The sequence below is a fragment of the Cryptomeria japonica genome, chromosome 1, assembly GCF_030272615.1.
Source record: "Cryptomeria japonica chromosome 1, Sugi_1.0, whole genome shotgun sequence".
Taxonomy (NCBI): domain Eukaryota; kingdom Viridiplantae; phylum Streptophyta; class Pinopsida; order Cupressales; family Cupressaceae; genus Cryptomeria; species Cryptomeria japonica.
In genome coordinates this window covers 688,164,794-688,192,411 of record NC_081405.1, presented here as the reverse complement: position 1 = coordinate 688,192,411, position 27,618 = coordinate 688,164,794, and the positions used below count along the sequence as shown (strand labels likewise).

The window sequence follows — 27,618 nt, the reverse complement described above, 5'->3', positions numbered from 1 at the left end:
GCAATATTAATTTCCTTAATTCTCCACCTTCAGGAATGTACATCCTTCCTTGGTACCTCAAAATACCATTAGGTTCCAACTCATATCCATCAAATCGGTGATCTGAAGGATCTACTTCCAAGGCTTGCTTAACCCTTAGGTAATGCTCATCTTCAGAAAGATTCTGCAACATTTGATGCTTCAAGTTTGACCTTGTAGTAACCATAGTAGATATATGTCTTCTTCTGCTAAGAGCATCTGCTACCCTATTTTCCTTTCCTTTGATATATTCAATTCCAAAATCACTCACTTAGGAATTCAAGCCACCTTCTCTATCTTGCATTTAGGTTAGGTTGTGTAAAGATATATTTCAGTCCTAAGTGGTCTATCTTCAGATCAAATGTCTTCCCTAAAAGGTAATGCCTCCATATTTGTAATGCATGAACAATAGCTAAGAGCTCCAAGTCATGTGGTGCATAATTTAATTCATATTGCTTTAATTTCCTAGATTCAAAAGCGACCACCTTTCCTTCTCGCATTAACACTACTCCTACACCTTCACTTGAGGCATCTGTAATCACTATGAAGTGTCTATTAGGATCTGGTATATTCAAGACTAGCATTGTTGTCAATTTATGCTTCAAGAGTTGAAACGACTCTTCACACTTCTCAGTCCACTCAAATTTCTTTTCCTTCTTCTGAAGTGAAGTAATAGGTGTTGCTATATTTGAAAAGCCTTCCACATACTTCCTATAATATCCTGCAAGACCCATAAAACTTCTGACCTCTGAAACACTCTGAGGTGTTGGCCAATCAACAATTGCCTCTATCTATGCAAGATCAACTGAAATTCCTTCAACAGATATAACATGACCTAAGTAGTGCACCTTTTCCTGAAAGAAAACACACTTTGAAAACTTTCCAAAAAGCTTTTGATCTCTTAATTGTTGCAAGACTATCCTTAAGTGCTTCTTGTGTTCCTCTTCATTCTTAGAATAGATCAACATATCATCAATGAATATAAGCACAAAATCATCCATGTACTCTCTAAAAATGTTGTTCAATAAGTTCATGAATGTTGCTGGAGCATTGGTTAAACCAAAAGGTATGACTGTGAATTCATAGTGTCTATACCGAGTTCAAAAAGTTGTCTTAGGAATATCCTCATCCTTAATCCTCAGCCGGTGGTAACCTGATCGAAGATCAATCTTAGAGAACATTGTTGCACCTTTCATTTGGTCAAAAAGTTCATCTATCCTTTGCAAAGGATATCCATTCTTAATGGTTACCTTGTTTAACATGTTGTAGTCGATACATAACCTCAAAGTACCATCCTTTTTCTTCACGACGATCACTGGTGCACCCCACAAGGATACACTAGGTCTTATAAAACCTTTCCCAAGTAATTTCTGCTATTGAGCCTTAAGCTCATACAATTTCGTGGTTGACATTCTATATGGAGCCTTAGAGTGTGGCTCAGTTCCAGGTAAGAGTTCTATAGAGAAATCAAATTCCCTTTTAGGTGATAATTTTGTAAGGTCTTCTGGAAAAACATCCAAGAACTCTCTAAGAACTGGATAATCATTAGAGCTCTTCTTGGCATTATCCAAGTCACTTATAATGACAGCAAAGATGGAACATCCTTTCCTTTAGGCTTTCTTGAGTTGCATTGCTGAGATGTGTCTCAATTCAAGAGGCTTTTGAGATCCAAGAATCTCAACTGGATTCCCAAAACCATTTATACAACTAACAACCTTATCCTCACCGTTTACTACAAATTTGTGCTCAGTTAACCAATTGATACCTAATATCACATCATACGATCCTAGTGGTGCCACATATAGATTAACTTGAGTTTGGAAACTAGGAAGCTCTAGATCACTGCAAAATAGACATGAATCTACCCTCTTCTCTGCTCGATTTCCATATTGAACCATCTATGCATTTGACATATAACTAGGGCTAATAGATAATATAGAAACTACTTTCAGATCAATAAAGCATTCGGTAGCTCTTGTATCTATCAAAATAGAAATTGATTGACCAAAAAGCGTACCCATCATCTGGATAGGTGAAGCCCAAAAATCAGCCTGGCGGTTGTCAACCGCTGCATGAATCAGATGTTGTGAAGCTCCTTGTTGTTTTCATCCTCTTTGTGCAGTGGTACGATGTGAACAATTTGAAGCATAATGATTTCCCCCACAATTGTAACATCCATCTTTAGGTCCTAGGTGTCCACCTGATCTATTCCTGTCAAAGTTCTGCCTAGTATTGAGATTAGTGAAATTGGTGTTACTAAATTCACTTTCTTGTTTCCATCCTGGTTCACTTTTCCTTTCTCTTGAGTGTTAGGTCCTCTTTTATATTCCTCGTATGTCAGTTTCCCTTTTGATGATAATTATTTTGAAAATTCCTATTTCGAAAACCCGATTTGGTATTCACATTCTTTCAAAAATTTGCCAACTACTGCAACTTATGTTCTTGTTTAGTTGCTTTCTCAAATAATTCTTTCATAGTCAATGGATTATGAATATCCACTTCTGATCCAATGTGAGTCCTCAAACTCAAGATGAACTTCTGGATGCGGAATTGTTCATCCATCTGGTATTGTGGAACATGCTTTAGGAGATTGGTGAACTTCTCCCAGTATTGAGTAGCTGCCATACTACCCTGCATCAGATTCTGGAATTCAGTCATCTTCTTATCGAAGAATAACCGAGGAAGCCACCTCTTCCTAAATGATTGCAGAAATAGTTCCCAAGTAATATCACCAGGCTGTAACTTCTTCTCAGATTTCTCATTGTCCCACCATGTCGCAGCTTCTCCAGTAAGCTGATAAGCAGCCCATACGGCTTTAGTTTTAATGGACATGTTACGAAGCTCAAAATACTTCTTCATCTCAATTACCCAAGCTTCAGCACTATCACCAATGGTCTACCATCGAACTTAGGTGGGGCTATCCTCTTTAAATATTTGACTGACCCCCCTTCAATCCTAGCTCGATAATCAGGTTGTTCCTCAACTCCCCTCCAATCCTAGCTCGATAATCAGGTTGTTCCTCAGCTTGACATGTTACGAAGCTCAAAATACTCTAAAAACTAGAATCCACATTATAAATCCTAGAGATTTGAAACCACTCTCAAACATCCTGTCAATATATACATAAAATATAAGTTAAAGTATAAGTTTTTTATACTTAAATATTATATTTCATGTAGATATTGCATTATCGATTAGAGAGAGAGAGAGGGATTGAAAATTTTCCAATGGAATACATTTTGTGTGCACATAAGGCACACGCCAAATGCAAAATTTACATTTTTAAAAATTTGGCGCATGCCATATTTGGCACGTGGAATATTTGGCACACACCATATTTGGCATGCACCAAATTAACTACCTTGGGAAAACCCAAGCCTGTTTGCCTTGGGCATCCAACCCAAAGGCTTGGACATCCTTCTTAGGGCTAAGATGTGTTTTTTAGCAAACATGCAAAATTTTCTCAATTTTTTGTTCATGCTCTCCATTAGGTTTGCATGTGTTTCGATGCAAACAAAAATAAACACCTTGACATTGTCAAGTTCTCTCTTAACTATCCAGCCATATAATTATTTTCTCATTTTGATTATGTTGAGGTCTTCATCTCTAATTTCTTTTGTTAGTATGTCCATTTTATTTCAAAAACCAACATGTTATATATTTTGGGCATAGATTTTTACTCGTTCATAGAAATTTGAAACAAATTACATTTTTAGAAACTAGACTCCATTCTACACAAAAAAATTAAAAAATAAGAATTGATTTTTGATTAGTTATCACAAATTTTAGGGGGGAGCATTGCTCAAATTTCCATCTTTTAGGATGTGTCCACTTTGAAAATTAGTAAAATAATCACATATTCATTAAAAAATTAGCTGAAAATCTGGCATAAACTACATGGTGTTAGCTAATTTCTCACTGGAGGGAGCACACCAAGTGCTATGTTATGTTTTTCTGAAAAAAATAGGACCACTTTGTATGCTTCCTCTTTTTAAAACCCTTAATCTCCACCATTAGCTTGCGTTTAGATTTTACTTAAAATCTCTCGATTAATTCCCATCTTAAAAAAAAAATTAGCATTGTTTTGATTTTAAATTTTTGCCCAACAATCTTCAAAAATGAAACACAAACATTAATTGGACCACCTAAAATAATAAAATGCACACGCGTGTAGCCAAATAATATGAATTGATATTAACTGTGAAATAAAATCACGAGGGGTTTCAGTAATAAAACTGAAGCACAATTGCCCACTTACAGACTTTTGGGGGCAATGTTTATTAACAAACAGAAAACAACAGTGACCCCAATGATTTGTACCGGAAGGGCACAGATGTTCTCTTCCTATTGCCCTGTCATGAAATTTGGTATTATTTCTATACAATTCAGGAACCTGATCAACAATCAAAACCTCTGTTATGGCTTTTGAAGGCTGCTCAAATTTACAATGAAACTCCCTTGCTTCCGAGTCCTCTACAGCTGATGTTACACAACTCTCCATTCCCTGATTCCTGCTTTCTAACCTGTAATTGCATTCCATCTCTGCGGAGCTATTTCTTGTTTTTGACAAGGAGGAGTTGGATCTCACCACAATCCACTGCTCACTTGAGGGGCTTGCACACCAATCAGGCCTCTCACCGCTAGCGGCTAATGCCGCCAATCTGTTCTTGGCTGAAAATGAAGGTCTCTTGACGGATTCCTTTTCCTCCTCTGCCTCAGCTTTCGCACAAGGCCTTGCAACGGGCAGAGACAAAATTGGTACACTAGAAGAAGAGGCAGAATCCCAATCAGGGCTCCCAAAATCCAAAGTACTGGTAGGAGACAGAGGAGCCCCTTTCGCCTCTGTCTCAGAACAGCTGTCGATCTGAGAGAGAAAAGGATGTTCCAACAGCTGTGCAGCGGTCCACCTCTGCTTGGGATCCCTACGGAAGCACTTGTCTAGAAAATCCTGACCTTGAGGCGAAAGACGGGCGGGTAACTCTGGCAATTCGTCTGTGCAACCTATTCGATAGAGCGCTGCAAGGGGATTCGAAGCGTTGGTCCAAGGCGGCCTCCCAGTGGCCATCTCCACCACAGTGCAGCCCAAAGACCAAATATCTGAAGGCGGCCCCTGCTCTACCTGATTCACCACTTCTGGTGCCATCCACAATGGGGTGCCCCTTAAAACACTTATTTGCCCCTTTTCCTCTTTCCTCCTGGCAGAGCCAAAGTCACCAAGCTTGACAACGCCAGCGCTTCCCACAAGCACATTCTTTCCCTTGATATCACAGTGCACAATCCCCTGCCTGTGGAGGTAATCTAATCCATGGAGGATGCCAGAAGTGTATCTTCTGATCACTGATTCGTCCAACTGTCCGCCAAATTTACTCAGCAGGTCTCCCAAGCTGCCGCCTGGCATGTACTCCATCATCAAATTACACATCTCCACACCATTCTCATTGCTATACTCCATTCCCAGGCAGCGCACGGTGTATGGAGAGTCCAAAGAATTGAGAATGTCGAATTCATGTTCTAAACAAGAAACAGAGCTCGCTGCCATGGACTTCACTGCGAAGAGCTCGGCATTAGAGTTGTTAATGGCGAGGCTAACTGTGCCAAAAGCTCCAGCTCCAATAGTGCTGCCCCTTAACCATCTGCATGCGTTGCTTTTGGTTCCCATGGTCGATCTCTTTTGAATTCTGTTATAGAAGAAGGCAGTTGGGAATTGCTTATAAAGCTTGTTGAATGAATGGGACATGGAAGGCAGGAAACGTACGCCATCTAATTTCCATTGAAATGTCGTGAGGAAATGGATGAAATTAGATTAGATTTAGAACGTGCGACTTTGGAAAGATTCATGAACGACGGCATTCTATGAATGGAAAGAGATGACGCCGGCGGAGATAAAGGGTGGGTCGTGAAGGCGACTCGTGAGTTGAACGTGCCTGCTCGCTGTAGAATCTTTTAATAGTTTGTTTTTGTTCCATTCGCATGAGAAAAGTTGTGCACTTAACGGGCGTTTCTCCATTGGTCTTTTTGTTTGACATATGGTCAGCAACGGTGAGCAAAAAATCAAAAGATGAGACTGTAGGGGACCCCCAATCTCTTGACCATTCATTGTAAGGTGAAATGCATCAAGTCGATCTACTTGCTTTTTTTCATTTTTTCAAAGTCGATCTACTTGTTTATTTGCTCGCAATTTCTGCACGTGAATTGACTTCCCCGCGCATGTGTTAGAATAGGATTTTGAAGCAACTTGTTATATAACAAGTTGCCCCCGATTCAGTGGATAGTTGGATGGAACAAATATTTGGTTTCAATTTATGTCACCGTGATTTGGCTATGATAGTTACCTTAATTACTTGTCTTTTCTTTCAATCAGAAATAGGCTGTAGAAAGAATTTTAATATTCCAACACATGAACAATTCTTTCGTGAAAAGCAGCACATGCTTCAATAGCCCCTAATTTTGTTTGAACACTATTTTTCCTATTTTAGAAATAAATTTCATTTACTTGAAATGCTTAGTTTCCATCTAAAAAACCTATGCCTAAGACGTTAGGGTAAAGTCAACCCTGCAGCAATGGTAAAGTTTCCGTTGTTTATCAAATCCAATGTGAAAAGGTCGCCATTAGCAAATTCAATCTTGCGTTGACCATTTCGTAGAATGTAAGAAAACATAAGAGGCGTAGGCGCTTGTACTTCTTTCCACCTTCCCCGAAAGTTACGAGGCGGTCAGAGAAGGGAAGTCGTTGATGCCTCACATTAAATTTCCTAGAATTACCTGCACCGGAAAAGTTGGAATTACCTGCCAGCAGAAAACCTCATTTTGACGTAGAATTGCCACGTAGGAAATGACGTTTTCAACGCATGCACATTACGCGCGCATGGCTACGGTCGTTGCCTTCCATTGCTTCTTCTTCTCCTCCTTGCCGTCAATTTTACGCAGTTGCGGTGTTCTAAATTCTATTGTTTTCTTTTCCCAACGTGTTTTTATGTTTCCCTTTGAATTTGGAGGCTTGTAAACTTAAGCAGATTAGAAAAAGCGTGTTAAATTACTAGCTATACTAGTCCTCACATCACAATGGACTAAGGACTTATCTTTAAAGAAACTCATAAAAGTTTTGGCAACAGTCAAGCTTGCCCCTCTAGAACTTGATGCTTGGATTTGGCTGTCAAAATTAACAGGGTTATTATCACAAGAGAGGTCAAATACAGGTGGCAACACCAGATCAATCCAGGCCAGCACTAAATGTAGGCAATTAACGACTCCGATGTGGATTACAGCCGTCATGTGTTACGCTTGATGACGCTTCCATCTTCTGCACGTGTCTACAAATTTGAGGATTTCGGAGTTTTTGTTTCGAGAAGATATTTTTTCATTGGAATACAGAATTCATAAATACTTAATATTGTACCGCCGTCTCCTAACTATTCGGAGTTTTTCCTTCCGAAGATTATTTTATTGAAAGAGTTTTTAATAGGTGATTAATTACTTCAATTTCAACTGATTATAATTCAATTTTAATTTGAATGAAAAATTAGGAAATGTTTTAATTGTGAAGTTTTATACTTTTTGTTTCAAATATTAGTAAAATAATTTAATTTGGTTTTATAGAGTAGATTTTGATTTGTAGGGTTCAAAACATTATGTATTAACATAATTTGCATTAAAAAAAAAATTGTTATTTTCTTTTTTGTGGCTTGAAGCGAAAAATAGATGAAATCTAGCAAGATTGTCCTCAAAAGGAAAAATTCTTAAGTACAAGGAAAATTTATAAACATTCAAGATGTAGCACAAACAAAATTCATCTGATTCTTCTAAATGTTTCACCAAGCCATTATTTAAAGCTGATTGGTTGGATTAACTAAAATCTTAATCATCTAATAAAAATAGTTTAGCTCTAGCTAAATACTAGGTCATAATTTGAAGATCTACTTATGAGTTCTATTATTGAGTGTGTCTAGAAACAAAACACGCATTCTAAGATGACATTAGCATTAAAAAGTAACATCATTCCTCAGAAATATGAAGTTATTCTTTTTTACTCTATTAAATCAATCGCAATGATCTAATAGAAAAGAAAGCACATATATAGGAATGAAATGAAGTATTCTTTGATAGATTATTTTTTTTAGATTAGATTCAAAAAAGGGGAAAACTTTCTTATGAAGATAAACCACTTCCAACTCCATGGATACAAGATTTTTCATATACACTAAGGCATAGAAGTTATCATGAGGCAATCACACTGCTTCATCTAAATTCATCTAGGATTCATAACTAGATTCCTCAACTTTGTTAGCACCCTCCCTATGTGTACTGACAAATGGGAACTTTGAAATAGGTGGATTAGCTGGAGTATACTAGATAGAGAAATATATTTTTATGTTATTGCAACTATCATCCTCGCTATATATGCAAGAAAATAGAAGCCCATAAAAAATTATGAACTTCTTGATATTACACCTCAAGGAATCCAATTTTATGAAATATGATGTCTATAAAATACACACAAGCTAAATTGATGAACAAACTTTACAAACTCTTCACTAGTGCCACCAAAAAGTTTACTACCTGATTAGTTGCATTCTTTAGCATACTCCCTAATCCTGATCATCCATCTATAGATAGCAACACATTAGTTTGAAAAAATTTATATAGTTGTAGCTTCCTTGGTAAAAAATTTATTAAATTGTGCAAGCCCAGACAAGGCAAGTGAATTTTTTGACATGATGTCTTAAGAGTAAAAAAATGAATATATAGATAAAAAAAAGATCCACACAATAAGCATTTCTAAAAGTGATGGCAAACAATCCATATTTTTTTAAATTGTAGCGCAAAAATGGAATTAAGCATGGAACCATTGCCAAATAGCTTAGAATTCCCTTTGGCATTGGATTTCCCCTTAGAGACATGTGGAGTTGGTTCATGAATAAATATTTTTAAAATCCCAGATTGGACCAATTGATTTATTTTTATAGCTTGATGCTTTGAAGTGGCCTACAAAATCCTTCTCGCCAGCCATGTTTATATGTGATCATGTTGGCTTTCTACTAAAATTTCCTTAATTAATTAACTCAACTAATTAAGAACCTTATATGAGCCAAGTAGGGCAACGAAAGTGGCCTTCCTTCCACATCTTGTATTCACTATATCAAACCAAAAGATAAGCATGGTTTGGGAATTATTGATCTATCCATTCAAGGTATTTTCCTCACTAGACTAAATGGTTAGTTACAACTCATAAGGGAGACTCAACTAATAAACATTTTGTTATGAACTGCCTTCTTTATACTTTAGTAAAATATACCACCTCCTTTCTTCTTCAATATGATATCCTTGGGCTTTAGTTAATTGGAGAGATAAACATCTTTTTGCTTCATTATTTCAAACTCATGGCTCTATTCCCTTTAACTCCATTTGGAAGGCCTAACAAATCACTTCTAGGAGATTTATCTGGTATGATCAATCTATTAGTCTAATCGTATAGTTTTTATTCCTCTCCAATTTCGTAGAATATTAATCTAATTGGATGGTAAAACTCTAGGTCTCATCCAATAGCTTGATGGTAAGCACATTTATAAAAAGTGACTTGAAAACATCAAAAATATTTCGGATCCTACAAAATTCAACTATAAACCTTAGCAACATCTTAAAAATTAATATAATTTATCTTCATCCGACAAACATACGATTCTTAATATCTAGCAACTTGTTCATCCTAAGCTTTGTAACTTATTATCTATACATAGCCACACGACTTCTACAAGTATTGAAAATGTTCCAACACTCATAATCTATTGTTCTTTCCACTTAAAAGGAGGCACAATTAGCTTATCATTTCTATCACCATTTTGTCTCACCTCAATTCACTCTAGAATTGCAAAAATAACTACTTTACATAGAATAGGATTTACTACTGGAAATCTACAAATCCATTGTTGATGCAAGATCCTAATTCATAGCTTAGAAAATCCTTCATTTTAAACATCTCATTGGTGCTCACATCTCTTTCTTCCACTTCTTTCTAACATGTCCATTTTGTAGTAAACTAGAATCCCTTAAACATGTCTTTTGATATTGCTTGAACAAGCATGCTAGAAATCTTTGGGTACCCCTCTTCTTTGCCCTTCTTAAGTTATTTTCCCTCACATTTGTACATGGAAATATTCTTAGGATCCCCCAACATTTGGAATCTTATCACCCACACCTACAAGCATGTGATTCTCAAACTTTTATAGAAGTTTCACTACTTGGCAATTTTCTCCAATACTTTCTAGACCCTAGTCAAATTTGAATTTAGTTGATATGCTCTAATTTTACTCTTCACATGGATAACATCTCCCCTACACTTTAAACCTAATCAAGATTTAATGTCAAACTAATGAATAGTACTCATAGCTACCTCTTACAACTCTATAGCATTAAGGACGCCCATGATACCACCCACAAATATATCTTAACAAGACATTTTTGCAATCTCTCATGAGGTCATCTATTTAGACATGTTTTGTTTCTTTTATAAGCGCTTAATACATTTTATGCATATGATGAATGAGCTAGGTAAAATCACAAACTTGTGTCACACTTCAATTCAGCTAATTTATTTCTATCAAAATATTTTTTGCCAAAAAGGTTTCAATGAAAAGGGTCTTGCCTAAAACCATGTGGCCTGTATATGGCCCACAAGGTTTTGAGTGAAAGGGTTTCAACCAAAACTCAAATTCAATTTTTTTTCATTTCAAAATATTGGGTTGATGCAAAATTTACTTGTATAGTTTTGAGCAAAAGATTTTCAAGCGAAACAGTTTCTCCTAAAACCCTTTTGCCTAAACTATCTATGTGGTTGCCTATTTGGCAGTCACCTCATCATTTTTCAAAATATTCTAAAACTTTCCACTTTAACTAAATATTTATTCAATCAAAATGGATTTATAAATAAATAAAAACACCCTATTGACTATCCTACTAGTATCAATCCTACGCATATAGTTAATACCTTTGGTTGTTCCTTAAATAGTGATCCTGGAGTAAATTCTCTTTTGTAACTAGTTTGTGACTAGATTGTTGTGCTCTTTGTTAGTTGATTATTTATGATGTATTTAAATACTCTCCAATCATTGTCATTATGATTGTAGAAGTTTAGATATATGTTATAATTTCTATTTAGTTTTTTTTAATGTGTAGAATCTTTTGTTGGCATGATGACTATTTTGTGATCTATTTCAATATGATCTTTATCTAAGATACATATGTGTTGCTCATTTAAACTATACTTGATCATCTAATTAAAAAATAATAAAAATAAATTATATACAATAATGTTTACTTTTTAAACAACAACATTCTTATACAACTAGGCTCTCCCATTGAGCTTTAGGCGGCCTTCTGTTAGATTTTTGTCTACTTTTCAAAGAAGTGAAGCGTCTTCTCTCTCATGGCATCATTCCTCTAGCAAGGTTATGTCTACCTACTTTGATTCTTAATGGAAAGGGAGGCCCTGCGACTTGGTTGTGGTAGCTAGGGCTGATTCAAATCAGGGAGGGTTTTGAATATGAGGACTCACTACAATTCCTTCATTCAATGGAGGCATATCTTTGAATATGCAACATGGGTGGAAAGAGTGGGATAATGGGTGAATGGAATAAGGAGAGGTGAAGTAGAGGAACGTGTAACTTGTCAAGGGTAGAAAGAATGAGGGCAACAAATTAAAGGAACCAATGTTTGTCAAGCCCATGGTATGCTTTGATGACTTGATATATGAAAAGATTTTTGAATCTTTGTGTTTGATAGGAACTTTCAAAGGTCTTTGTCGATGCTTAGGAGTACTCAATTAATGAAATGTTGAGTTCTAGTGCTCTATTCTAGAAGGAAATGTTCAAATTTTTCTTGGGGTTTAGGGATTTTTTGTAGTAGTTTTTGATAATTTTTTAGGATTGGAATAATATTCTATGTGAATATCAATGGAGTTGGGACGATAAGCATTTGTTATAAATTTGAAACCATGACATCCAAATTTTAATCCTGTTTCAAAATCCTTCAACGAGATTCCTATTTGGGTAAGACTTAAAAATCTTATTTTGCAATATTGGTTTGAATCTTGTTTTGAGGCTATAGGAGATACATTGGGAAAATTTTAGGGGGTAGATGAGGGCTCTTTGGGTTTTCTTCATACCACATATTCTTGGATTCTAGTTGATGTGTTGGGAAATAGGTGTTCTACACCTTTCATAATAATGTATAAATATAATTATAATATTTATTTATTATGCAATGTTTCACATAAGGTAAGTGCACAAAGATGGGGGACCAAAAACGGGTCTTAAGATGCGACATTTTTTTTCTTTTTCTGAAATCAGCAAAGTTTGAACTTCAAAGAGAAATTGAAGATAGGTGCACTCAAAATTTGAAGATGCAACAAGAACAAAAATTGAAGTGCTTTGAATCTATTTTCTCAACTACTAATTTGTTTTGAAAATAGTGGAGATTAAGGGTTTCAAAAAGGGGCACCACATTTATTGGTCCTATTTTTTCAGAAAAACATAACATAGCACGAAATGTGGTGCCCCTAAAACATCAAATTTTTTAAATAAACACATAGATTTAATAACCAATTAAATTTATTTAATCATAAAAAATATAACTCCATTAATTAATAAAGCTTTTTATTTAATACTAATATTAATTATTTATTTAAAACCTTAATATTTATTTATTAATTAATTAACCAAGTATTATTATTACTATAATACCCTTATACATATATATACATATTCATTAATTATTTATTACTCATAAGTAGCTTAATAATAAATCGATAATTAAATTTCAACACATAAAATAATAACCCAAACTTAACACCTAAATAGACACATACACCATACCAAAGCATCAGGTAATTGCCCAAGTGGTGTTCTGATTAGGTTGACAAATGGCAACAAACTATGCTCTAAAATCGAGAAAGGCTAAGGGTAATGTTGATGGGCCTTATGACTATCTCCACAACTTCCATCAGGATAATGTAGGCATGCTCAGACCTGTGAAGCCAAGTGGAGTCGATGCCTTATACCTATAGTCCTGCATCACCGAGAAAACATACATACATATATCCAACATTTGTAGGCACACTAGTGGAGGAGAGTTGTGACATTCCATGTCCCTCCGAAGTGAGTGATGAAAGATCCTCCCCTCACACCCTATATAGAATCATACACATACATGAAAATGAACACATGATATATCTCATACAGAAAGTAAATATTTCAGTCCATGGTCGGTACATAAACATAAAATCTAACATCTAAACATCCATAAAGATATAATGCATAACCAACATTTATTAAATCCAAAACATCATAGCATAGTATCATGATAAAAGTCATCACAACATAGAGTATCATCTAGCTACATAAACAACAAAAAGAGTCAACCAAAGTCAAACTATATTAAATAGAGTCTGATCAAGGGAGGGGCATTACATGCACATTCTAAGATGACATTAGCATTAACAAGTAACACAATTCTTCTAAAATATGAAGTTATTCTTTTTTTACTTTATCAAATCAATCTCAATGATCTAGCAAAATATATAGGAATGAAATGAAGTATTCTTTGATAGATTATTTTTTTAAGATTAGATTCAAAAAAGGGGAAAATTTTCTTATGAAGATAAATCACTTCTAGTCATGGATAAAAGATTTTGCATATACACTAAGGCATAGATGTTCTCATGTGGCAATCACATTGCTTCATCCAAATTCGTCTACGATTTATAACTAGATTCCTCAACTTTGTTAGCACCCTCCCTATGTGTACTGACAAATGGGAACTTTGAAATAGGGGGATTAGTTGGATTATAGTGGATAGAAAAATGTATTTTTATGCTATTGCAACTACCATCCTAGATATATATGCAAGAAAATAGAAGCCCCCCCAAAATTATGAACTTGATATCATACCTCAAGGATTCTAATTTTATGGAATATGATTCCTATAAAATAAACATAAGTTGAATTGATGAACAAACTTTATAAACTCTTAAATAGTGCCATCAAAAAGTTTATAATGATTAGTTGCATTCTCTAGCATACTCCCTACTCCTGATCGAATGAGAGCTTTTAGTAAGGTATGGATGTTCACCTAAAAATAGAAACATAATAGTTTAAGAAATTTTATATAGTTGTAGGTTCCTTGGTAAATAATTTATTAAATTGTGGAAACCCAAACAAATCAAGTGAATTGTTTGACATAATGCCTTAAGAGTAAAAAAATAAATGTATAGATTAAAAAAGAACCACACAATAGGCATCCCTAAAAGTGATGGCAAACAACCCATTTTTTTCTAAATTACAATTTAAAAATGGAATTAAATATGGAACAATCACCTAATAACTTAGAATTCTCTTTGACTTTGGATTTCTCCTCAGAGACATGTGGAGCTAGTTCATGAATAATTTTTTTTTAAATCCTAGATTGGACCAATTGATTTTTTGTATGGGTTGACACTTTGAAGTGTCCTACAAATTCCTTCTTGCTAGCCATGTTTATATTTACTCATGTACGAACTAATGCAAAGCAATGCAACTCACCAATGAGGTCTCTCTAAACAAAGAAAAGGATAAAAACACATGGGAAAAATCCCCTCTCCAAAAATGAGAGATGCAATGAAATAAAAAAGGTACTACAAGTGATTAAGATGAAGGACTCCAAGTGGCCCTCTAAGTACTGAATCAGTCACATAAGGACAATAAATATTCCCCCATAAGAGAGAGAAGGAGAGACAATGTATCCCTCCATAATGAAGAAGCTCCAATGTTGAAGATGAAGGCTTGAGGATGTATGTTGATGGAAATCTAAGAGCGACAAAACATGTTCCTCCCCTTAGGAAGAAGCAAGTCAAGCAACCAAAGCTGAAACAATTCCATGAAAAGAGATGGAAGTAATAGTCTTTGGATGTGTGCCATGGAAGACTACTCAACTATCCAATTGTCTGAATTAAGATATGACAAATCAACTAAAGAAAATCCAAACAACTATGAAGATGCCTAATGAACAATCTCTGAAGGCACTGAAAATGGGATGATAAGAATGCTCAAACTACCATCAAAGAGGAATGCAATATCTTCAATCATGTCCCCAATCTCTAGAGTGTGTGATGTATCAAACAATGTTGCAATATCTGGCAAGTACTCATCCCACTCGGTTGAAACTAAAAGGGAACAATCAACCTATTGAACTGAACTGATCTTTAAAGAAGTAGGGGTGGTGGAGGATCAAAAAACATCTCAAGAACCACTACAAATGACTAAAACACACATAGGTTCAGGTGACCAAATCTCTCCTCAAATTTTTGATCTACTCTCGATGCATGAGAGATAGGACTACTCAATGAAACTGCATGCTCAATGGGAGCAAAATGAGAGAACTCATACAACCATGTTGCATTATCAACATTGGCAACTGCAACAAGCTCTATACTATGCAAATCTTTGATGAGCATTGAATCAAGGGTGAACTCAACTATCTTGCCTATCCCATTATGAGTAATCTGGTAGATGGAAAGAAGATTGGACGACAATGTAGGGACACAAAGAACATTAAAATATTCCACCATCAACCTCAGTAGAAGCACTCCCATTAACAATTATGTAAGTGTTATTATCCATCAAAATTTGTGGAAATGCATGATTCTCAAAAGAAGAGAACATACCTTCTGATGATGCCATATGATGTGAAGCTCCTAAATCAAGAAGCCACTTAGAGGACTGTGAATGTGTTGATGCAAATAGAGCATGGCCCTTCATCTTATCTTTGCCATGAGTCATAGAAGAAGACCCAGTATGTCCAGATTCTAAAGTGGTAGAAGAAGATGTACTAGATGAAGATGGTTGAATATTGTGCTTTTGTAGATGATGTGTTAGCTCATCAATCTTCTTTGCATAACATCGATGCTCATCATGTCTTGGCTTAGTGTAATATGCACACTTCGGCTTATCCTTCTTTTATAATGACCCCTTGGAAGAGGAAGAAGAATCTGAAGAATCATGTGATTGTGTGTCCTTAGGCTACTCATGTGACTTGGAATCCCTATGCAAATCTATTCCTTTCCTTTTCCATGTGAAGCCTTCTGATTTGTGGAACTCTAGAAAGCAACAAGAGCCTATGATTTGGAAGACTTCAATCTCCTCATATGAACCAACTTGGTTTTCTCTCGCATGAGTTGAGAAGCAAAATCATCAAGTGAAGGCATGGTTTAACTAGTACCAAGAGCATCTCTAGTGGCATAAAATGTAGAAATAAAAACCGAATAATCAGGACCAAGCTTGGCAAGGATAGAGAGAATCAATTGATAGTCCTTCTCAATTTTGAACTGCTTCAACTATAATCTAGGAGACTTGAGTTTGGTGAAGAATTATTGGATTTTATCAAAATCATTAGGATTGAAACCAATTTAAGCTCATTCTCCAACTAAAAAACCCTCAATGCATCTTGCTTTCCAAATAGGGACTTCAATGTAGTCTAGATCTCATTGGGTGTTATGCAAGAGTCAACATGAAAGGGAAGATATGGAGAGATAGACATGCATAATGTTCCGAAAGCCTCATCACACCCATTAAACCATTTTCTCTTTTTATCAACACATGTAGGCTCAACTTCTATACCCATGGTCACTCTATATAACCCTTGGTGTTTTACGTGAATCTCCATTTGTTGTTTCCAACTATGATAGTTAAATGGAGTAGGGGGTGCAATATGATTTGGATCCATGAAAAATTAAAATAGAGTATAAAAATGGACTAATACAACAATATATATCCTCCCAATGCCAAAAAATCAACTTGAATCACAGAAAGAAAGAAAAAAAAAAATTTACATATTTTCCAAGAAAGAACCTGAAAAGGACAAGATTGAGATCTTTGAGTACCTAGTGAAAATTCTACAGAAAAGGACCTGGGATCTTAATAGAGGACTCTGAGAGCTTTTCAATAATGTATGGAAGTCAAAAAAAGGAGTCTAGATGTGTAAGATATGGGGCCCCAGAAGTGCAAAACTGAAGGATGATTTTGGAGGCCTAGTATGAAAGATTGGTGTAGAATCTGATCAAACATCTTGTATAAAAGTACTTTACTGTGTTATAATTTTGTACCCACAATGTGAAAGCACTTAGACTTTAAAAAAAAACTGCTCAGATTTTGATGAAACAACTATCAATCTTGGGGTTTTCCAACATTGTGGACATGATGGTAACCTTTGTTTGAGCTCATAGAGCATATAGAATTCACCTTAGATTGGATCCCTCAAGCATGCAGATAGGAACTTGACAAAAAAGCTAGATAATACCATGTAGAAGTTAATGATCAACTATAGAAGCCAAGAATCATCTACAAGCAAAATACTTATCACACAAAATAGATAAAGAAAAGATTGTATGCTCTATAACAACTAGAGAATTCTATATTATTGCACAAAATAATAATAAAATCAATATTGAAGGTTAAATTGCAATGGATGAATGACTTGCTTTATAGAAATAAGAGATGCCATATAATCCTAAAATTAGAAGAACTATAACAATGTAAAGTAGGAGCTAAATTAAGCTCAACTACAAGCTAAAAAAGCTAACTAGAAGTGCCTCTAAGTGGAATTAGACTAAAAAAGCATAACACCTAGATAAAATAAAGCACCTAAGTTTAGCTTAAGTGAAAAAGAAATCAAAGGACCTAATTAATAAATAAATAGATAATTGTCCTAAAATTACTCCAACACTCCCTCATGATGATTCCATGAGGGAAGTATAGGGTGTTGCTGAGTGGAATGATCGCTGACAAGTAGTGAAGGTAAAGAGATATAAGAAGTTAAAGAAGCAGGGGTCTTGCAAAATGCTTCATCGATCACATTTTAAAGGTGAAGCAAAACTGAACATGTTGTAAGTTTGATTTGTTTACGTGTCTTGTTATTTGTTGCTTTTCTTTTTAGGGAGGTGGCTCCCTTTTTGTAGCCTCGCCTGGTTCGATCCAAGCTAAAAATCTCGATCTTAATAAATTGAATACCAACTATTATTGATAAAAAATAAATATTAGCATGCTTATAAAACTCCAACATTTAAAAGAAAATTTGTTGTGCTAGTAACAACTTTTAATATAATAATGATAAAGAAACCCTAACCATTTCTAATCATGACTTTTTAAGGATGTCCCAACCTAACTTCCCTTTTGTTGTTACTATCCTTTCTCCTCTCTTTTCTATTTTCTTGTATCTTCATTGGTTCCATTTTTGTAGGTAAAATCCAAGTTGTAGCCAAAAGAACTAGGCGTTGGGGGGAGAGGGGAAAAAATTGGAGGGTAAAGAGTAGAACACCTAGAAAGGGGTGGAGTTCAACCCCATTTTGGGGCTATGAATTCCACCATTATGGTTGCAAAAGCCCAATGTGGATTTGCGGCCTCTTATTTGGGTATGTAGCCTATAATGGTTGTACCTTGTTTTTATAATTCTCATATTTTGTTTGAGTTTTGTAAACAAACAATTAAATTTATATATATAGGGGTTTCAAAACATATAGGGATGTAGACATACATATATTAATTTTTTTAAGTAACAAGCCATACCAAATTTAATTCCATGTAATTGTAGTTAGCATAAATATATATTTATACAATTTTAATAAGATTGAATTTAATTTTAAGTTTTGATATTAGTTTTGTAATAGTTCAATTTAATATATCTATGTAAGATAATCCACTTATTTTTATTTTTCTCATATTTCTTTCTTGTCTATTTACCTTATTTTTTCTCATATCTCTCTCTACTCAACACCTCCAATAATACTTCTTGACATCAACTTATTATAAATGTATAAAATTAATCGATTATTTATATAATATTTTTTTTATCTTAGTTATCATATCATCATGTTTATTTAAGAAACTCAATTTATTAGATAAATATAACATAGATTCATTCATAAGAATTCACAATATTATAAAATTTATCTATACATTCTCATAATAATTATCTATACATTATCATAATAATAATCATCAAAATACTAATAAAACTATAATAATATACCAAAAATAACTTTAAACAAATAAATAAAACACAATATGTAACACTAAAAGAATGTTAAAATACACCTTCTACAAAATTACCATTAAAATTTGCTCCTTAATAGGGGAAAGGACCCAGTAGTTGTGCACCCTAACTTCGCGCTTCTCAAAATCTTACGTGAAAATTTCAAAACACTCCGATTTTTTTACAGCAACTTACTTGGCAAGTCCCCTGCTTATAACTAAGGTTTCAAGGCCACATCATCAAATATGATGCCACATCAGCATGCTTTTTGCCAAGGTGTCCAAAACAGCCCCCCAAAAAAGTGAGACCAATAGGTGTGCAAAAGGGCCCCAATACTTGTGCAGCGGATGTGGCGTCACATGATTGGTTACTTTTCACAACAAAAAGTATATTTCATTCACTTATTGGTACTTATCATACTACTGCTGGTGCAATGTGTACAAAAGTTGGACATCAAATCAGCAAGTATGGGGTATTAAATTAACGACTTCTATCACAAGAATTGAAACGCTCTCAACTACTAGGTCCTTTCCCCTACACCACTTCTATAATAAAAATGCTCTTCATGATCATATATCATCACTATTATCAATTATGCATTATGACAAAAAAATTTCAATCAAGAAAATTGTTTCGCATTATTTTATTTATTTTTATTCATTGCCTCTTCACCACTCGAGGCTAGGGATATTAACCTTTTTCTTAATCATATAAGATGTGCTTTTCATAGCCTACTATGGTGTTTATGCACTTATACTTTCTTGAAAAGAGTGTCGAGCCCAAATGGAATAATGGGGTTGGTGATTGGTCTTTGTTTAGTTGGGAATGATTCAACTGATTCCATTGCTCTTTAGTTAGGAATGATTCAACTAATTGCATTGGTCTTTAGTTGAGAATGCATTAATTTCATTGGTCTTTAGTTGAGAATGATTCAAATGCACGTTTGTGTATGTGTCACATTCAAGAGGGAATAATTTGGTTGAAGTTTTATCTCGGTACCTAACATATATCTAACAATCAATATTCATCTAATCATATTTTTTGATTAGTTAGAATTGAAAATATAAAAAATATCCGTTTTATCCAGATAGACAATACATCTTATAACTACCTACTGCTGAACTTCATTAAGCCTGCAATGTAATGGTTAAAAATAGGGCCATGTTTCTTTACGGGCTTCTTAAGAAAATATTTATTTTAATTATAAATTACCTTGCTTTTAGATTTTAGTTAGGATCTCCCGATTAATTTCCGTCTTTGAAATTTTTTTAGTGTTGTTTTGATTTTTAAGCTTTGCCAAAAAAAATCCCCAAAAATGAAACAGAGACATTGCAACTGAATTCGTAGACCAAAAAATGCACAGGCGTGTAGCCAAATCATATGAATTGCTATTAATTGTTGTGAAATAATATCATGAGGGATCTCAGTAGTAAAGCTGATGCATGATTGCCCACTTACAGATATTTTGGGGCAAACTTTATTAAAAAACACTAAACAACAGGGACCACAATGATTGGTACCAGAAGTGCACATATTTTCTCTTCCTATTGCTCTGTCATGAAATTTAGTATAATTTCTATACAATTCATGAGCCTGATCAACAATCCAAATCCCTGTTATTGCCTTTGAAGGCTGCTCACATTTACAATAAACCCCTGCTTCCGAGTCCTCCACGGCTGACGTTACACAGTTTTCCATTTCCCAATTCCTGCGTTCTAACCTGTAATTGCATTCCATCTCTACGAAGCTATTTCCAGTTTTTGACAAAGGGGAGTTGGATCTCACCATAATCCAGTCCCCACTTTGGGGGCTTGCACACCAATCAGGCCGCTCACCTCTAGCGGCCAATACCGCCAATCTGTTCTTGGCTGAAATTGAAGGCCTCTTGACAAATTCCTTCTCCTCCTCTGCTTCAGCTTCCGCAGAAGGCCTCGCAATGGGCAGAGACAAAATTGGTACACTAGAAGAAGAGGCAGAAGAATCCCAATCAGGACTCCCAAAATTCAAAGTACTGGTGGGAGACAGAGGAGCCCTTTTCGCCCCTGTCCCAGAGCAGCAGTCGATCTGAGAGAGAAAAGGATGTTCCAACAGTTGTGCAGCGGTCCACCGCTGTTTCGGATCTCTCCGGAAGCACTTGTCCAGAAAATCCCGACCTTCAGGCGAAAGACAGGCAGGCAATTCGGGCAATTCGTCTGTGCAACCGATGAGATAGAAGGCTGCAAGGGGGTTCGATGCGTTGGTCCAAGGCGGCCTCCCAGTGGCCATTTCCACCACGGTGCAGCCGAGGGACCAAATATCTGAAGGCGGCCCCTGCTCTACCTGATTCACCACTTCTGGAGCCATCCACAATGGGGTGCCCCTTAAAACACTTATTTGCCCCTTTTCCTCTGTCCTCCTCGCAGATCCAAAGTCACCAAGCTTGACAACTCCACCGCTTCCCACAAGCACATTCTTTCCCTTGATATCACAGTGCACAATCCCCTGCCTGTGGAGGTAATCTAACCCACGGAGGATGTCGCGAGTGTAGCTTCTGATCACTGATTCGTCCAACTGTCCGCCAAACTTAGTCAGCAGATCTCCCACGCTGCCGCCTGGCATGTACTTCATCATCAAATTACACAACTCCACACCATTTTCGTTGCTGTACTCCATCCCCAGGCAGCGCACGATGTATGGAGATTCCAAAGAATTGAGAATGTTGAATTCATGTTGTAAACAAGAAACAGAGCTCGCTGCCATGGACTTTACTGCGAAGAGCTCGCCATTAGAGTTGTCAATGGCAAGGCTAACTGTGCCAAACGCTCCAGCTCCAATAGTATTGCCCCTTAACCATCTGCCAGTGTTGCTTTTGGTTCCCATGGCCGATCTTTTCTGAATCCTGTGATGGGGTAACAAGGCAGTTGGGAGTTGCTTATAAAGGCTTTGTTGAATGGATGGGACATGGAAAGCATGAAACGCAGAGCAACTAATTTCCGTTCAAAAGTCATGTGGAAAAGCATCATATTAGATTTAACACGTGCGACTTTGCAAAGATTCGTTTGGATTTCGGCGGAGGAGATACAGTCTGGGTCGCGAAGGCGACTCGTGAGCTGAACGTGCCTGCTCGCTGTAAAATCTTTCAATAGTTTTATTTTGTTCCACTCGCATCACAAAAGTTGCGCAGTTAAAAGGGGTGTCTCTCCCTTTGACACAAGGTCAGTAATGTTGAGCAAAAACCAAAAGATGCGATTGTAAGGGCCGCCGAATTTGTGGACCATTCATTGTATGATGATATTCATCAAGTCGATTTAGTTGTTAACTTGCTCGCGACTGCTGCACATGAATTGACTTGGCTTCCCCGTGCAAATGTTGGAAAAGGATTTTGAAGCAACTTGTAATTGGCATGTTGCAATCATTCCCCGATTCAGAGGATGGATGAATGGAACAACTATTTTTTTTAAAGTAACGTCATCGTGATTTGGTTGTGACAGTTACGATGGTAACTTGTGTTGTCATTGAACTAGAAATAGGTAAGTCGTAGAAAGAATTTTAATATTTCAACACATGAGGTTGAAGAGGCACATACATGCTTCAATAGACGCCGCATAAGTCACGCTCGCCTTCCCTTGCTCGTTCTTCTTAAGCTTAATTTTGTTTTTAGGTAGATTATTTTTCCTATCTGATAATCTCAATTACTTTTTTCGAATCCAATTCAACTCTCACGAAAATTATGATGGATTCTTTTTTAAATTTTTAATAAATTGTCAAAAGACATTGTGTGTAATGATAAAATTTATAGTATGAGCATTTAGATATTGTTGAGCTCAAATCTTATAAAATATAACCAAAAAAAAAACATTTTTGTTATAAATCTAATCTAATTTGATTGATGTCAAATCTATCGAGATTATAATTGATTTATAGAAACAAATGGATTCTACTTATATACACTTTATTTTTCAAGTGAATGATTTCATTAGTTATATCAAAATAGTGTTAATATATTTTAATAATTTTAATGTTATAGTAAATAGATTAGTATATAAATATTACATTGATTTTAATTACATTTATGTGTCAAATTTGTCAGACCCAAATCATTTAAGTGTCTTGGGTCCTTTGTTGCCTCCACACTCTTAAAGACTACCTAATGAACTAAGCCATCACCAATCTACTACTTCCCATCAACGATATCAACTAAGGACCACCACCTAGTCCATTTTGTGTTTAAAGGGGGTATTTCTTCTTTTTGCACAACTTTTTGCCACAATGTTAGTTTTTTACAAATACATAAGCAATGGAAAGTTGGTGATGTGTATTTTCTAGCCATCGTATTTTTAATCAAAAACTTTGTCAACATTTTCTAGATATTACAAATTGAAGCTAGACAGTGTTACTTCAATATTTGACTGGTCACATCTTAGACTCTAGATCTCTATTGTTTACAAACAACTAGGTGTTTAAAATCTATTGCAGAGCTAAACATAGCTATACATATTTATTTTTTAAAATTATATTAAGTCCATTTGTTACTTTTTTACCATTTTTAAGCCCTAAAAATATTGTTATCTGGTACAAGTTTTTATAACTATACATAGAGTATATCAAAGAGGGTGGCTTTGGTGCCTTCTTTCTTACACTTCTATGTCTTCTTTTTCTACACAGAAAAGAATATATCTTTTATGTACTAATAGATCAATTAACAATTCTTGTAATCACATGTTATAATTATTTTGATTATAATTCCAAAATAATTACATATATTTAAAGAAAAAATTCTAAATTGCATAATAAGTATGATGAAATATTGAGAATCTTATTGACCACCTTTGAAAGATACACAATTAATTTTAAGTAATATCTCTAAAATTGGTCTAAACAATTTACTTTTTTGTTTATACACTTCATTCTAGTATTTAAGTTCCTTAAGATGCACCTAAAAAATATCAATGATTGTACTAAAGAACTCACAATGGAGTAGGATAATTTGGTTCAAATGAGTGCTATAAAACATCCTAAGTCTCGTAGCTTGATTACAAATTATGACACTAAATATCAAAAAAGTTTTGATGAAAAAAATTTAAAAACAAAAGAACCAAAAAGAGAAGAAACAAGATCATAAGTTAATAGCCTTCAATTCAACTTCTAAATCCTCTTCCTCAAAATATGACAAGTCTAAGAAGGAAAATGTTAAATTGTGCCTTTTAATAGAAATTTGGTCATGATGAGAATAATTGCCTAAAAAGAAAATAGCTCATCTCACACATATTCTTGAAAAGAATAGCATTAAGGTACCAAATTTTGCATTAAGTGAATTCATCTCAGGCTAGGGAAGTCTAACAAAATCTTAATGAAACTGTATGATTCATAAATGATTGAATGTTGCCAACTCAAAGTTAGTGTCAACAATCTACCACCACTAAGGAAATGTTCATCTACGACCCAATTGAGCCCACCTCCACCATTTATTTCAATTTTTAATTTTGATTTAATTTTAAAAATTATTTTAATTATTAATATTTTTATGAATTTGCAAATAATAATTAAAATTTATTAAAATTAATCTAACAATAATTATTTATCTTGTTGAAATTTTAATTATTTTAACATAATTATATTTTGAATTTGTATTTTAATTTATGTAATATTATGAATATTTAAATTCTAATAAATTAAAAGAATATTTACTTTATAATTTAATCATTTATCAGCGTAATAAATTTATTATTTATTCTTAATTTTATTATTATTGTTGTTAATATTCAGAATTTGATATTTTGACTTTATATTAGTTTATTTTATTTTAATTTTTAATTTAAGTTTAAATTTATTTTAATTATTTTAACTATATATTTTGATTTTATATTTAATTTATATATATTGAATTTGTGTTTAATTTATATAAGATTATTAATATTTAAAATCTTATAGAAAAATATGTATTTATTGACTTAATAAGTTTATTATTTATTATTATTCTAGACACCTAAAAATATCTCATTGATCATGTGCTAATTATTCGTCTAATTGATTAAATAATTCTTTAATTAAGTTAATTAATCTTATTCTTCTAATTTCATATTTCCTCATCATCTTACTAATTATTTCTATTTCAATTCTATCATTATTTAATCATTTAAACCATTTTCTAATTATTAATTAAATATTTATTATTTAATTAATTATGTTTTAATCCCTCAGTTTAAATAATCTTTATTATTTAAATAAATTCATTTTCAATTTCTATCTCTAATCATTTAATCATTTTTTTTTTATCAGCAAGTGCTATCGAGATGGGGATAGCACCCTATATTAATCCAAAGGAGACATACATAGAAAGATTTTCTCAAAACCACCACATACTTCAAAATAGATACAGAAGCTTGTTATAAAAGCTATTTACATAAGCCTAAGGACGGTGGCCACCTGCATGCCTATGATCGCCACCTTGTCAACACTCCCTTCTGACAGCCAACCATCTTCCTGCAACATCATCCTTCTGAAAGGTCCCATGTCTTCTTAACTCCCACTTTGAAGACCTCTCAAGCCTCCGCCATGAATTCTTCCTTCCTCATTCTGATTGCTTCAGCAGCAAGCCGTATTTTGTCCTACGGATCCAAACACTTCTTATCAGAAAGAAAAACCAGGGGATTGAAATATGGCCCAAGAATACTGGCCCATTCCTCCTCCACTTCCAACACTACACCCCCAACGGCTTCTATATCTTCTTCCCTAACGAAGCCCACCAGTTTTTCCACACAAGCTTCCCTTTACGATAAAACATCCACCAATAGGCACAGGATAATCTCATATAAAAAACCGTCGCACTAGTGTCGGTCCTCACTGAATGCATCATCGAGGATTCCCTGAATAGCGATCTGGCCTTCAAAGTCTATATCAAATAAGCTTTAGCACTGTACTTCCAACGTCTCCTTGTGGCAAAGGCAACTCAAACCAAACTTGTGAACCATCTTGCTTATGCAAAATGCTTCATTCCGGACTAACTTCTCTTACTTATAATGATCAGCTGGAACTAGAACCCTCTCGGCCTTTCTAAATTCACGAGCTATGAAATGTTGGATGTAATGTCGAGGGTCTGCCATTCCATGTGACCCGTCAGATAAGAGTGTATGTTCTCTTATCCTTAGAGCAATTCTACCTTCCGATTAACCAATGCCCGACTTTGGGATGTGGGCAATGTCCTCTAGTAATCTCTGATGAAGATCTCTATTAACTGTGATTGCAGGCGACAAGACGGCTGGCAGAGAATTATCGATCCCGTGATTAGCAAGGAGGTCTGCAACTTGGTTGCCTTCATGGAATGTATGTTGAACATGACAGTCTTTGAATTTTTGAAGATAACCGTAAATTCTTGGGATCCAAATATCCAACCGCCAGTTCATAAAGCGCTTGCTGGTGATGCCATTGAGAACCACTTTTGAGTCCCCTTCAATCACCACCTTTGATACTCCGTTAGCAAATGCCCATTTAAGTCCCTCCTCTAGAGCCGTGATCTCTGCTATATTGTTAGAGACAAAGCACACTTGGCCACAAACCGCCCCTATAAGGTTACCCTTCTCATCTCTAATAACCGCTCCGTAGCCCGATAAACCTAGATTTCCTTTGCTAGCACCATCGAAGTTCATCTTTTTCCATCCACTAGGGGGAGGCTTCCATTTTACCTTTTTTCGAGCTATTGACTTGACACCTTGGGTGTGATTGCTGCTCTATTTAAACTTCCACACCTGCTTCATTTCCATATCCCACTTTGAGTAATATTTATATTTGCTACCGAATATCTTGTCATTAATTGATTCTTCTATGGCCCCTTGAATTTTATTGATTAGAATATTGACCTCTAGCTCTTCTTCCCTAAAAATCCTTCTATTTCTCTCCTTCCACACGTGCCACACTACCAAAGAAGGACTTGAAATCCACAAACTTCACCATTTTGAAGATCTGCCCCCTATCGGCCAAGCAAGAATGAAATCTTTGAAGGATCCGTTATAAACCATATAGTTCTGAAGCTGCATCTGCAACCAATCCCAACACTTCCTATAAAAAGGACAATTGTACAACAAATGATTTGTTGATTCTTTCTCATTTTTGCAAAGACAACATTTGTTGGGCCCTTGAATACCTATTAACTTCAATCTATCACTAGTAAGGATTTTTCCGTGCAAAGCAATCCAAAGAAATGCCCCCGCCTTAGGTAACATCCATTTGTCCCAACATAAAGTAGTCGGCCAATCACCATCTTTTTGCCTCCTTCTTTGTAGCTCATAACCCAAGTTAACCTTATAACTCCCTGATTTAGATGCATTCCAAATGAGAATGTCTTTGTCGGTTGTCAGATGAATGTTCCTGCATAGGAGTATGTTATTGACCTTTACACTATTTGCATTCTAAGCATTTTCGAACAACTTCCATCTTATTGGGGAGTTTGGACGACTCTCTTCTTGAACATAGTCTGCCACCCTCTCCCCCATAGAGGCTTCCATCTCATTTATCCAATCTTGGTCCTCGATCTCATCAACTAGTGCTCTGTCGCCGTTCTATGAATCCCTC

At 35.1% G+C, this 27,618-nt stretch overlaps 2 protein-coding genes across 2 annotated transcripts; both read right to left on the bottom strand.

Moving 5' to 3' along the window:
* Positions 1-4,150: 4,150 nt before the first annotated feature.
* On the bottom strand, positions 4,151-5,720 carry LOC131072477 (mitogen-activated protein kinase kinase kinase 20-like). Its single transcript, XM_058008640.2, has one exon. It carries the CDS (start codon positions 5,675-5,677, stop codon positions 4,151-4,153), a length of 1,527 nt encoding a protein of 508 aa, XP_057864623.2. The 5' UTR covers positions 5,678-5,720.
* An 881-nt stretch (positions 5,721-6,601) lies between these two features.
* Positions 6,602-22,312, bottom strand: LOC131072478 (mitogen-activated protein kinase kinase kinase 17-like). The gene is made up of 2 exons (XM_058008641.2): positions 20,400-22,312; positions 6,602-6,780 (listed from the first exon to the last, which is right to left on the bottom strand). Exons 1-2 carry the CDS (start codon positions 21,928-21,930, stop codon positions 6,602-6,604), a joined length of 1,710 nt encoding a protein of 569 aa, XP_057864624.2. The 5' UTR covers positions 21,931-22,312.
* Positions 22,313-27,618: the final 5,306 nt, after the last annotated feature.

Bases quoted from the DNA above. Each gene is read 5' to 3' on its own strand.
- LOC131072477 (XM_058008640.2), bottom strand. From the start codon at position 5,677: ATGGGAACCAAAAGCAACGCATGCAGATGGTTAAGGGGCAGCACTATT.
- LOC131072478 (XM_058008641.2), bottom strand. From the start codon at position 21,930: ATGGGAACCAAAAGCAACACTGGCAGATGGTTAAGGGGCAATACTATT. The intron at 6,781-20,399 runs GTCTCTGTTTCA...TTTCCGGTGCAG, and splicing joins TCTACGAATTCAGTTGCAAT to GTAATTCTAGGAAATTTAAT.